The sequence below is a fragment of the Microcaecilia unicolor genome, chromosome 8 (genome assembly GCF_901765095.1).
Source record: "Microcaecilia unicolor chromosome 8, aMicUni1.1, whole genome shotgun sequence".
Lineage (NCBI taxonomy): Eukaryota > Metazoa > Chordata > Amphibia > Gymnophiona > Siphonopidae > Microcaecilia > Microcaecilia unicolor.
In genome coordinates, this window is record NC_044038.1 from 155,345,453 (window position 1) to 155,359,628 (window position 14,176).

General features: G+C 41.4%; 1 protein-coding gene across 4 annotated transcripts; it reads right to left on the reverse strand.

The window, feature by feature from the left end:
- Positions 1-1,233: 1,233 nt before the first annotated feature.
- Positions 1,234-13,793, reverse strand: LOC115476673 (protein NDNF-like). 4 transcript variants are annotated; one of them, XM_030213181.1, is made up of 5 exons: positions 13,564-13,793; positions 8,885-8,983; positions 7,890-8,113; positions 6,662-6,777; positions 1,234-2,950 (listed from the first exon to the last, which is right to left on the reverse strand). In XM_030213181.1, exons 2-5 carry the CDS (start codon positions 8,921-8,923, stop codon positions 1,512-1,514), a joined length of 1,818 nt encoding a protein of 605 aa, XP_030069041.1. In that variant the 5' UTR covers positions 8,924-8,983; positions 13,564-13,793; the 3' UTR covers positions 1,234-1,511. The 4 variants fall into 4 exon arrangements, with proteins under 4 accessions (XP_030069041.1, XP_030069040.1, XP_030069039.1 ...); XM_030213180.1 differs by having other exon boundaries at positions 8,885-9,076; XM_030213179.1 differs by having other exon boundaries at positions 8,885-9,127.
- Between the last annotated feature and the right edge of the window lie 383 nt (positions 13,794-14,176).

The following is a 14,176-nucleotide window of genomic DNA, read 5'->3' on the forward strand; positions in this document are numbered from 1 at the left end:
CCACATTCTCTGGCAACGAATTCCGAAGTTTAATTACACGTTGAGTGAAGAAATATTTTCTCCAAGTCATATTAAATTTACTACTTTGTAGCTTCATTGCATGCCACCTAGTCCTAGTATTTTTGGAAAGAGTAAACAAATGATTCACATCTACTCATTTCACTCTACTCATTATTTTATATATCTCCCCTCAGCCATCTTTTCTCCAAGCTGAAGAGCCCTAGATGCTTCAGCCTTTCCTTATAGGGGAGTTGTCCCATCCCCTTTATCATTTTCGTCGCCCTTCTCTGCACCTTTTCTAATTCCACTATATCTTTTTTGAGATGCGGCGACCAACTGAACACAATATTCAAGGTGCAGTCGCACATTACTTACAAATTAATTGCTTAACTATTTTTTCCTATAAAACTAATAATGATCATTAGTTTTCCTTGAAACACATGTGATTATCAGGACACTGACTTAAATATCATATTCAATACCAATAAATAAAATAAACCTATGCTTAGAGTCACTAAAGCTTTGCTAAGTATCTAAGCTTGTATAGTTTGTTTTATAACAGCTCACTGTCACAAGCATTTATTTAACAGTCTGTGACTCCTATCTTAATATATAACCAGGGATCCTTTCCGGTCACTAGGGATGCAGGCATACAGGTCAACGTGTCATATCCTTCCCATGTGCAGCAGCTTTGACACAGTGCTGTTACACTGTTACAGTGCGCTCAGCACTGAAAAAAAAATAAGTCTAGGCATATTCTATAAAGTATGCCTAAATAATTTCTGTGCTGTTTATAGAATACGCCAAGCTCCCTTCTGCACAACTAAATTTAGTCAAGAGCAGTTATGCCAAGTAAAACTTGGTGTAAATGCTGATGTTTAAATTAGGCACGGACCAGGTGTATAGATTTTAGAAACACCCATGACCCGCCCATTCCACATACATGGCCACACTCCCTTTTCAACTATGCAACTTAGAACTTACATGCATCACATTACAGAATATGCTTAGACAGTTGTGCATGTAAATTCCAATGAATGGGACTTGATATACTGCCTTTCTGTGGTATTTTGCAACTACATTCAAAGCAGTTTACATATATACAGGTACTTATTTTGTACCTGGGACAATGGAGGGTTAAGTGACTTGCCCACAGTCACAAGGAGCTGCAGTGGGAATTGAACCCAGTTCCCCAGGATCAAAGTCCGCTGCACCTCCACTAGGCTACTCCTCCACTCCAATGCCAATGAATGCCAATTAGTGTCAATAATTGCTTGTTAATTGGCAGTTATCAGTGCTGATTGGCTTTGTTCAGTGACAGCAAATTTCCCCTTAGTTACCATTGTCATAGGTATTCACATTGTTGTAATGACATAACATGAAGATACTAGAGAATGCCTGACATCTTCTTCTGAGTTCCATATTCTACTGAAGAGTTAAATGTTTGAATGGCTTTATCTCAAGTTGTACAAAATTTCTCCTACCTCTGTTTCCTACAACAGGAGGTGATTTTAGCATAAATCCCAAGTCTTGACCACCTGACTGGGATATTTAAATACATAATTGTTCTGTCCAAACATATAGACATCAATAAGGTAAAGTTTCCCTGGTTTCAAGCCTTCAATGTTTTCTTGAACTACAGTTTTCCAAGGACTTGTGCCCTGGAAGCATTTGCAGACTATCCGTTCAGCTTCCAGTCTGGCATTTGGACTTAAACAACTGTTCTGGTGCTTTCTGATCAGCCTGAGGTCCAGATTTTCCTCAATATTCCTCATGTAGATACAATATTTATTACTTTCCTGTGTTCCCAGCCATGACATTGTGACAGATGAGCAGGTGCTGACATCACTCGAAACTGTCAAGTGTGGGTCAGCTGGAAGGGAAAGGAATGGAAGGCTGTAAGGTGTATTTGTGGCAAAGAGCTTGACCAAGCTGGGACCTCTGTTACTGGCACTCAGTCTCAGTATATACTTGTCTGCTTTCTCAGGTAACTGGAATATCTGAGCACCCACAATGCTTTGGGAGACCACAATTTTCCCCTTGACAATGATTTTGAGGTTCGTTTTATGCACACAGGAATGTATAAAAAGCCATGTCCATCCATTTGAAGATGCAGGTTGGAGTTTGAGAAATCTAATTTCTTTACTCATAAGAAGAATGTGTGTCATCTCCTCGGCCTCCAGTTTTGAAAACCTAGTTTTTTCTCTGTCTTTTGTCTCTGCAAAAACTCCTGTATATGCACTGCTAGTCTTTTTCTCATGATTCCTGGCAAACACATCAAAATAGTAATGTGTTCCTGGTTGGAGGCCAGAAAGAGTTACATTGGTTCTGTTACCCACACAGACCCTTTGACCATCCACTATATCTGGCTTAAGAACATTGGGAGCCTGAAGTCCTTTAAAGGTCTTATCAACCATGGAGGCATCACGCTTTAGCTCCTGTAGATTCTTCATTATAGACTGTATTTCATTCAGAATCCCAGCAGTGTGTTTTTTGGAAAATTTCTCCAGTTTGGTAACTTCAGTATCCCAATGGTCTTTTCTATGTAGGCTACCTTTTCTATGTCTCTCTTGGAGGCTAGGTTCAGTGGCACACAAGGTTTTAAAGTTATGCAGTCGGTTCACAAATACACAATACTCAAATTTGCTTCCAAGTTTGAAGGAGCCTGGACTAGGCTTCCATGCTAGAGTAACCCTGTCTTGTTCAATGGATATTACATCCACTCTTGGATCAAGGGGAAGCCCTGGGAAAAAGGTGTTCGGTTCTTGACTGGTAGATGTGAACACCTGAAAACTTGTATCTGTCTCTTCTGAAAGAAGCTCCAGTTTATAAAGACCAGCTGAGCTGTTAGCAGTAAAGTAGGCCTCTTCCCCATTACCTTTATAAGAAAATAGCTGAACATGTGCTTTTCGGTGAGGGTATCTCTGAGAATCCTGATGTAGAGTGTTATCTGTGAAGAAAGCATAATGTTTTGATTACAAGGTAAAGAAGTATGAGACTTTCTCTAGTGGACTATCTTGAGTTAGAAACATTGCACTATCTATTAACATTTTTCTCCCCAGACTGTCCATCCTCTCTTCTTTCATCTGTTCTTCTCAGATATGGTGAATGAAAAAAATGTCTGATTAAAAGGATTGGTCTATAGCTGCTCAGACTAGTGACAGTTATCTGGATGTAACAGGATGGCATATTCTGGGTCCCTGCTCCAGAGTAGTGTCAGTCAAGTTTAAGTTCAAGTTCAATTTATTTGATATACCGCAAATTGTCAAGGAGAAATCTGAGTGGTTTACAGTGAGTAAACTAAATGGGGAAGGGGAAATAAACACACAAAAGTCATAAAACAACACAGAATACAAGAGGGTAATGGGAAGTGAGACGATTACATGTCAACAAAAGGAATGAAGGGAAAAAGGAAGGTGGATGCTACTATGCTTACATGCTTGAGATAAGGCTCAAGGGAAAGGGAAGGCTGAAAGAGGCGTCAAGGAGGCGGAAAGGCTAAGGAGAAATAATAGGCCTTCAAATGAGATTTGAAAATGTTAAGAGACATCTCAAAATGTAAACACTGGGGAAAGGTTTGCTACAGTACAGGGGCCACCACACTGTAACAGGAGCTTCTGAAAACATCTGGAAAGACCTAGTGAAAAGAAGGATCTATGAGCAAACCCTAGTTAGCTGACTAAAGAGATCATGTAGGGGCATAGGGAATCAAGACAGAAGCTAAAAAAAAATAATGAAGGAGTGGACTGATAATAGAAGTGTCTTGGAAACTGGAGGAAATATAAAAGCTGAGTATAGGGAGGGGCCCAGAGTCTTCTTTCCTTCCTTCTTCCCACAGGGGAAGTCCAGAGCAACCATTAGTGGGAAATATGGTAGATTTCCTGACCTAGGGCCCATCAGGAACCTGGTCCTCTAACTGACTGAGGGGGAGGAGAGGAAAAGGGAAAGGCCAGGAGCGGGGCCTATTTCCCATAAGAAAGGAGTGTTGAGAGAACAAAGTGTTAGAAGTCTGATCCAAAGCCGAACCCCAAGACACAAGGTACCACAGCAGGAGGAGAAAGGAGTGATCACTGGGGAGGATCTTGTCCAAAGAGAGAAGTAAGGAGATTAGACCTGCAGCTAGTTCCATATTCACAAAGGGGAGAAAGACTGGAGCTCAGAAGCAGTGTGAGTGCCTCTTGGAGACCTGAGTGATAGGACATGGGACCCAAGTCCTGGGGCTTCCTCGAACTAAGTCTCACAAAGGGGAAAGGACTTACCTAAACACAAAGTGACCGCACAGACGGACCAAGACAAGACTGACTGTAAGAGGAGGAGAAGGTAATAACTTATGCCTTAATTGCGAGTATCTGAGAAAAAGGAAACTGGGGCTGCCAGAGATGCCTAGAAGCACTTATAGAGGAGCAGAAGGGTGCAATACCCATCCACAGGAGAAAAGAGACCATGGGATGCATGACAGAAGAGAGAGCACACCGCAAAGGAGATTTTTTTGCATTCACCTTACTCTCTTTTTATGGACTATATGCCTTATTGTTTTCTTGTTCTGCTATTTTGTGTTTTTTTTCATTTGGGGAGGGTCCAATAAATGGATAATTTTATATAAATCCCTATCAGCTTTCCTTACTTATTTTTCTAGTGTGGGTTCCATGTGCCTGTCCTGAGACCATCCAGAGAATATACAGTCAGCCTACGTGGACCCTTTTCCTTTGTTTGTGTGCACAGGAAGACAAAATTGGAAGAAAATTTGAGATTTTAGTCACAGACACAAAAAACAGCATGTGTACCCACCCCAGGGGCCAACTGTAGTTCCAAATAATTGGGGAACTGGCTAAATGGATGCCAAGTGATGCTGAATATCCAGGTAGAGTGTGGGTGCCTAGTGGTGATATTAAACCACTTTCTGGACAGCTATGATGATAATTCAGTTGAATTCAATGTGTTAATTTTTAGTCCGCATATGCCAACCAAGATCAAAAAGAATTAGTTCTGCACCCTTAAATGGAGACCACCCCCTTGCTTCCTTGCCTAGGGGTGCCTAAATCTGGCCCTACTTGCATACATAAGATCAGAACAGTCAAATTGGAAAAATTACACATCTCCACACTAAGAAGAAACCATTCTCCTAAGCATAATTTGAAAATTCACCTCAAATATTGTTGAAATAATGCATCTTTCTGTAGTCACCCAAACAACATATGATTGTGCTCACTTCTAAGAGCTATAGGAAGCAAATTCCATTGACCGCCCTATAGCTAAACAATTTGTCGAACAGTGGGCTTAATAATGCCTCTAACCTGATAACTTCTTAAGCCTCCTACCCTCTGCTACCATACCACCACGGCGCCATTTGGGTAGTACCAAGGTGAACTTTGAGGATATTCAGCAGCATTTTCTGGATTGTGCTGCTGAATTTTCACAGATAACCACAACTAAGCCATGTAGCTGGATAACGGCTTACAATCGGTCCAAAACACAGTCATTAGAGTCCTTTTTCATTTCAAGAAATTTGATCACATTACTCCTTATCTTAAGTCTTCTCATTGGCTTCCAGTCTCCCATTGTGTTACTTATTCTTCTGTTAATTTTTAAAACTCTTGCTACCTCTGAACCCCTGTATCTTTTGTGCTATCTCACCCTCTACTCTCAATCTCCATTCCAACGCACTGAGAGCTTTTCTACAAACATAGTAGACATACCATGTTCTCTTTTCAAGGGCCAAAGCTGTGGAATTCCTTACCACCTCACTTCAGACAGACCACCTCACTACCCCTCTTTAAAGCTGAGCTTAAGATATTTCTTTTTAAAGATGCCTATACTTGGATTCTCTCAGATGAAGCACACTTGCCTGGCTGACAGTTCCCCCTTATTGTTTTTTTTCCCTCTCCCCTTTCTTTTCTGTTAAATTGTAGTTCTACCCCAGCTGCTCCTGTTTTCATGTTTGTAGGTTATGCCCCTTCTTTTCTCTTTCCTTCATTTTAGATTGCACACCACCCAGATGGCTTGTTCTGTTGGGCGGGATAGAAAGTTTATAATAAACTTGAAACTTGTTATCTGGGTAAATGGCTTTGTCTATCCAGTCCAATAATAAAGCCAATAAGCAATAGAGTGCTCAGTCAGAGTCTGTCATTATCTAACAGATATACAACAGAGAGACACACATTAGACATCCAGGAACAAGATGATATGTCAGAACTCTTATTGAATCAAGAAAATTAGAAATCCAACATGGCCATGTTTCGAAATATCTTCATCAGGGGCATAACAATAAAGAACAGAAGGACTATATTCTGACAGAATTATCTGTTGTCTTGCTACACCTATACCTTATAAAGCACAGATTGTTAAGAAGGTGTCATCTGCAATGCCACCTTCATGGAGTATGGTTTTCCTCTATATAGAGGCAGAGATTAACGCAGCACTCGTTGGTTACAAATGTTTGCTCCTATAGACATTGAAACAACCACTTCAGCAACTTTACAAAGGCAACACATCATTCTTTCAGAATATAATACTTCTGTTCTTTGTTGCTATGCCCCTGATGAAGATATTCTGAAACGTGGCCATATCAGGTTTCTGATTTGCTTGACACATCATCATGGTTTTGATCCTCTGGTTCTTGCTTGAATATCTACCAAATACACAACTTTCATACTGAAGATACCTCTTTCGATTGTCTGTGGTATCTTAAGGAATGTGAGTCTCCAGTGTAAAGGGGATTCACAGGGCGTCACTCGAATAGTCACAGGTGTGTGATCTTTATTCACCAAAAAGTAGTATCTGGGGAAAAAAAAAGAAAGAAGAGGGTCAACTGATTCATTTGGTCACCAGCTAAATATTATTTATTTATTTATTGCATTTGTATCCCACATTATCCCATCTATTTGCAGGCTCAATGTGGCTTACATAGTTTGTTATGACATTGTCATTCCAGAATATCAGATACAGTTAGTAGTGTGTAGGGATTAAGTAGGGAAGAAAGAGGAAGTGATTATCATCCATTCTAAAGCATCCTACAATACTTGGGGGTGGGGAGGGGGTATAGGGGGCAGTTTACAAAGATTGTGCCATGACCAAACAATGGTTTAACCACAGGAAAAGCTCCACTAAAAATTCCAACCCCAGGCCTTCTCCCTAGAGGACTTAGGTCAGGGAAGGGAAGTATTAGTTCACACAGGTCTTTTATTTTTAAAGCAGTTGCAAATATACATTTCAAAGGTACACGTTCTCCTTCCTACGGTTGACCCCCTGGGGCTGGTACACATCCTGTTTTAGTCTCAGGAGTAATATAAGAAAATACTTTTTTACAGAAAGGGTGGTGGATATGTGGAACAGAATCCTGGTGGAAGTGATGGAGACAAAGACTGTATTTGAATTCATGAAAGAGTGAGCCAAGCACATGGGATCTTTTAGGAAGGGGGGGGGGGCGATAATGGATGGTGTGGAAGGGCAGATTGAATGGGCCATTTGATCTTTATCTGCCATCATGTTCTGTGCTTCTATGTTTCTAGTGTTCCATCAGAACCACCCTCAAGCTGTAATGGCGCATGAGCAAGCAGCATTCAGAATGCAACCAGCCCACTCCTGTGCCTTTAAGAGGATGGGTGCAATGGAATGCTATCACACAGGTTGAACACTGAAGGTGGAAACAACACCCCTTTCATCACGGACAGCTTCAGAAAGGGAACTTTCTCATTCTGTATCCTTAGATTGAGGTCATCCCCTTGTTTCCTTGCCTAGGGGTGCCTAATAGATAAGTCTGGCCCTGCATACTACAGGATGCATCCCAAAAGTCTATTATTATTGCAGTCAATCTTAGTTGTCCATGAATGCTGAAAAAAGACTAAAAGCAAAGAGGCCACAAACAACACAGGATAGGAGAAAGGCTTTACCTTGCTGGCATGTCTTTGGTGAGGAATCCAGTCATTAGACCTTCACTTGGCAGGAAGGAAACATCTTTCAACAATTCATCTCTCTCTAAAGCAGGTGAAAACTTTGAATCCTGCTTCAACACATTCTGGAAGGTTGGCTTAATGTGCAGGATCAGAGCGAAAAGGAGAATCCACAATCTGAGATTCATAGTTGGTAGAACAATGAGACAAGACTCCGGCCGCATCTGAAACAGAAACTAATTATTCTGTTTTTGTATGAATTCTTATTCTCTCCTTGGATGACTTCCTACTCTCTGTCCTCTTTCTCTCCTCACTTTTCACCATTCAAGTCTTACAACTTCTGATCTACCCTCTTCAACATCTTGTTTCTTTCTAGTTCTCAGTCATTTTTCTTGTCTACTGTTGTCTATTTTCAACTTTGCTCTCCTCTTTTCTGTCTCATATGTCTTCTATTTCTAAATAGTGAAGATATTATTTGAAAAGGAACGCAAGGTCTACCCAGTGTGTCCTTTCTATTTTTCCATTCTTTTTTTCATCTCCTCCCTTCTTCTCCATAAATCACCACCACTTCCATGAACTCAATATTTTAGGAGACGTCATATGGTACAGTACCTACCTCTCCGAAATAAAAAAATCCACTTCACTGACCACATCCTCTAGGTTTCTGAGCTTAGCATTCTTCTCTCATCTCTTGTGAATAACATATAGCACTGACCTGATGACTACACCATTTGCAGTCTTATGGTTCCTTTCTTTGTTACATGTTTGCTACCATTTCCTTTATTTTATTGCCCCTCCTTCAAGTCTCAGACTTGTAAATCTGCCACCAGTAGGTTCTAATTAAGCACAAGTAATGTCAGTCTAGTTTTTCCCAGTATTTAATACTACTGAGTGTCATTGACATAATAGTAGACCATTTTCAAATGTAGGACACTGAGACAACGACACAGCAAGATTGTGGGTATATGCAAATATAGTATTGAACTTGTACCCACCTTCTTTACAATTTCTTGTAATAAGGTAGATGGGACCATACTCAGATCCGCTCAATCTCCACTGTTCTGTGTGTTGCATAGGACCAGAAGACAGGAAATCTGTTGTGATTGTAGGACAATTGTGTATGAGAAGTTTCTTTCCCGTAATTTGCATTTCTATCCATTTCAAGCTCTTCTTGCTGTTGGGCTACACTGTAAGAGTTACCATGGGGACAGCTCAGTAATCAGTGATCCGTATCGCCTCTATAAAAGTAGCACAGAAAGAGTTCTGATAATACATTGCAGCAACTATATAGACACCAGATTATGAACTGGTTTATAGCTTCAAGAAATTTTGCTTCACTGCATGTTGTAAAACAGGTGTGGTAAAATGAAAGGAATGCTTAATCTTTGTCACTTGCTTGAGGAGATATTTGTGCATTGCATAAACACTTCTGCTAGAACGTGGGACAGAAGAAACTTGAAGTTAACTTTACTAAAACGTGCAACCATGTATTAATGCGCATTATTTACTGCAGGTCTCATTTTATGCAGAGGGACCTGTTTACTAAGAACGTGTATTTTCGGCCTTAGTATGTCCACTTTAGTAAATCTAGCTGTTGGAGTCAAACTAACTTTTAAATGACAGGGAAGGACTAATTGCTTCCATTGGACTATAGAGATCTATGAATCATTAGGATGTCACACGGACCGGTGATACTTTAAAACTTTTAAAGCTCTTAAAAAGGGGCTTCTGTATGCTTTATTTCAGGCCTATGTTTCCCCATTGAGTAGCATGAGATAGACAGAGAGGAGGAATGAGTGTAAGTGGGACAAAACCATTTGCCATGGTGCATCCTGTTAAGAGCGGCCTGGTAAAGTCCACTGAATTGGTCAGAGATCCATGGAGAAATTCTGAGGGAAGCAGGTGAAGGATAGTCAAGAGGAGGCTGAGAAGGAAGAGAAGAAAGAGGACCCTTCTCTCTGTCTGGAGATAGTGGTTTTGGGAGAAGCAGCAACCCACTGGCCTGTTCCCAGGAATCACCAGCAAAGTGAACAAAGGACTCTGAGACAGTAGGATCCTGTCTGTGGACCTAATATCAGAAATAGTGGAAGCAGAGAGAACCCATCAGAGGAGTAGTGCAGCAGTGTTTCCACCTTATCACTTCTGGAAGCTGTTCATGCTGCTCCAGTCTGTGAGTGTAGAGAAGGGCAGGAACAGCGAACAGGAGGGACCTCTATGTAGACAGTGCAACCAAACTGAAGTAGAGGTTGACCAACAGACACTCCAACACAAGGGTCCCTTTGTCCAAGCAGCAAATAAATCATCTTATAAGCACTACTTTCTGCGTTGGAATGTCCATTGGTCAACCTCTACTTTAGTATGGAGAAGGGGATGTTGGTGTTTAATCTAGAGCAGGGGTTCTCAATCCAGCCCTTGGGACATACCAAGCCAGTCTGGTTTTCAAGGTACTCACAATGAATATGCATGAGATAGATCTGAATGCACTGCCTCCATGGTATGCAAATCTATCTCATGCATATTCATTGTAGATATCTTCAAAACCCAACTGGCTAGGCATTTCCCGAAGACTGGAGAAGGGAGATTCAAGCTCTGGCGCATCAAGTACTAAAAAGGTCCTTTCTCTCGGAGCTATTGGAGAGCATTTCTGGCCAATGGGAGCTGCCGGATGACGCATCCTGCTTGTCCTAGGAGAATCAGGGAAGCTGATGAAAATCAAGAGAAAGCTCCCGAAGGGAAGGGGAGAAAGTTGTTGTAACACTACATTGGACCATGTGCAAGTGAATGCTTTGTTAAAAAGACATTTATTCAGAAAAGACTTCTGAAACACCACACTCATGCCTGGAATGCCTCCTTCGACTTGAAATAGTGCACCTTGGGCCATGACCTGCATAACCCCTTACTTCCACTGGAGACTTCATGCTACTTTCTCCCTTATGTACTAGAATCATCAGTCTCTAGAAGGGGGCTCCTTTTCATGCTTTCTTATTGAAATGCTTTAGTGTTAGAGAGATTTTTTTTAATTTTTTGGTGAGAGACAGTGAATGTAAATTTGAGGGGGGGGGGGGGTTAAAAGTGGGAATCTCTTTCAATGAAGCAGTTCAAATACCCCAAGTAACATTTGCAAATTACTTTTTCTTTCATCTTATCCTTGTCACAAATTAGGTTAAGTGTGTATCAGAATTCACAGATGTACACTGCATAACCCACTACTCCTGGTTAGACATGTGTCAGATTTGCCAGTGCCTATTTTTTTTTATGGCTAAGAATCTGATTTTGAGACTAATTTCCACAGGATTTCTTTTTACCATTTTTATTCGGTAGCCCTAATCTATTTTCTTTTCAAGTTCTGTGATATGTTCCTTTATGATATGGTGCTTATTCATGGACTGAGTCCTGCATATAGAACCTGAGGGGGCCCTAGAACTTGCCTGCTCAGCTTCTGCTCAAGTGGGCAGTGTTAGGGATGCTGTGGAGGCAGTGTTCACTGAGGGGAGAGAGTTTTAGCCATTGCGTGATGGTGACACCTTGTGGTCACACTCAAGGTGCACACATACAAGGTTCTACAGGGAGCTGTGGTCTGCAGCACCCGAACAGTTGTCGCTATGATGACTGAACTAAATGGGAGTGAATATAAAATAAGGAAAAGACCTTGGGTAATAAAGGAAAACACATGATGTATTAGCCCAGTGGACACAAATTAATTTCTCTCTTTCTTTTGATCTGACAGTTTCTCCCTTGCACCATGTCTTCATTTTCAACTTCCTAGGGAGTTTTCCTTTATTTTATGACAATTGCATGCTCACCTCCCCCCCCCCCCCCCCCCCCCAATGTACTTAGTCTGGTCATTGTAATAATCCATTTGTTACATGGTTCCTGAAACTGTCCGTCAGGTGTCTCAAAAAATACTAGGACTAGGTAGGGGGCATGCGATGAAGCTACAAAATAGTAAATTTAATACAAATCGTAGAAAATCTTTCTTCACTCAACATGTACTTAAATGCTGGAATTCGTTGCCAAAGAATGTGGTAAAGGTGGTTAGCTTAGCGGGGTTTACAAAAGGTCTGGACGGATTCCTAAAGGAAAAGTCCATAGACCATTATTAAATTACCTTGGGAAAATCCACTGCTTATTTCTGGGATAAGCAGCATAAAATGTATTGAACTTTTTCAGGATCTTGCCAGGTATTGGTGACCTGGATTGGCCACTGTTGGAAATAGGACGCTGGGCTTGATGAACCTTTGGTCTGTCCCAGTGTGGCAATATTTATGTACTTTATGTACTTATGCACCCTTGAGCAATGACCATGACACTACCCAGGGGTTGTGTGGGCAGCTGGATAGTGGATGAGCTGACTTGAGGACTGAACTGTGAACCCTTTCCATGACACTGAAACACAGGACAGTTTTAATTGAATTGAAACCCAAAAGAGCAGGAGAACTCTACCAGGACAATCTCTCTTCCCCCCCCCCCCCCCTCCCAAAATGAATATAACATATCTAAGATTACAAGCTGGTTCTAGGTCTTCAGGAACAGGCAATGGAAGTAAATCCAGGACTGGCTTAATCTGACTGGATCCATCTGGTATTCCTACTTATCTCAGTGTTGTAATTGTTCCATTTTAGGGCTGTGGCATTGTTTCCTTTCTTTTGTAAGACATTGCAGCAAACTAAAGATGTTCAGTGGAAAAGGTGGGATGGCCCTTGACATGGATTTGAGGTTTTAGCACTTGCTCTAGAAATCGACCTAAGGTGAATCATCCCAGAACGTGATGGAGGATCAGTTGTGGACACCGTTTTCCTTCTGATGCACCTGTTCCCGCTGTTGCAAACCCTTATAGAATGCTAGCCTAACCGGGTATTAATGAGACCAACATTTAGGCGGGACGCTTATGCTAACCATGGGCACCTAAGTGCGGCAGGAACACTCATATCTTACTGTATAAGTTACCCGAGTATGTTTAGGTCCCACCCATGCTCCGCCCAGACTCCACCCATGTGCACGCACCCCTTGCATTTATACACTATGCTAATTACACCCATCGGTACAGAATAGCGCCTAGATGGCAAATAAGCACAACAGTATACAATAACATGTGAACATGCTATTGTTCTAAACATTTATACACATAACACACAGGTAAATGTTTATAGCACCTATTGCCCCCTATAAATTCAGTGGCTATGCCCCAAATGATGCACCTTTTAAGGACAGATATATTTTGCCATCCAAAGTACAGAAAGACCAAATTTAGAAGTAGAGCACCATTGTGCTGCTGCTGACTACATACGTGCTTTAGAAGTTCAGCCTGAAAATTGATAACACCTCTTCTACATCTGGCCTAAGTGTTCTGGCCACTAGAAGCCTCAGATTCTTGTCTTTCCCTGTGATTTCCAAAATATGGGGCACTGATGTCTCTTAAAAAGGATATCATTTTACCTGGGAGTGGTACCTCTTATGATATAGGGCTCTCAATGCAATTTGAAGAGATGGGCAGCTGACATTCCATATAGGGTCTAATTATCCAAACGTGGGGGGAAATCCCCTTAGAAGTTAGTTGTGTAGGTGACACACATTACGGCCATTCTGTTTAGGAAAATACCAATACTGAAAAGAAAGAGAATAAAACAGGACAAGAGAAAGAAGGGTTGAAAATTGTAAATAAATGTATCCTTACAGGATTAGGAGAGGTTGAGGGATTTGCAGAGGGTTTCATGTCCTCCCTGAAGCTGCCAGCGCAAGATCATTCCATCCTGTGGGAATCCTCCTGGTCTGCCCTGAGTCAGTCACAGAATTTTTCACACTGCTCTGCTCTTCCTGTGACAGGGGACAACAATTATTCCAGCTCTGGAGACATTGTACACCTGTGGGAGAAAACGACGGGAAGAGAGGCTCTGCTCAGTCTCGCCTGAATGATAATATTAAAAGTAATATATGACTGACTCAGCCACACCCAAGAGAAAGAACTGACACACCTGCAGGTTAATGTGAAATCAATCAAAGCAGAGACCTTACCAAGTTTGCATAAGATAAAGAGAGGAAAATATTTCTACAGTGGTGAAGCTCTTCCCTCAAAGGCTTTCATCCAGCTGCGAGAGGATTTCCTTTCCTTCCACTTGCATAGGCTGCATCCCCACCTCACAATGCACATATACTGGGATGAGCGTTAAGTAAAATATTTTATTTTCAGAGTGATGGTTATTGTATACCTGAACTTATCTCTAAAGGGCTTTGATGAAGAAAGGAAGGGGCCTCCATGCAGTGGTCAGTGTGCTTCTCAGTCTGGATAC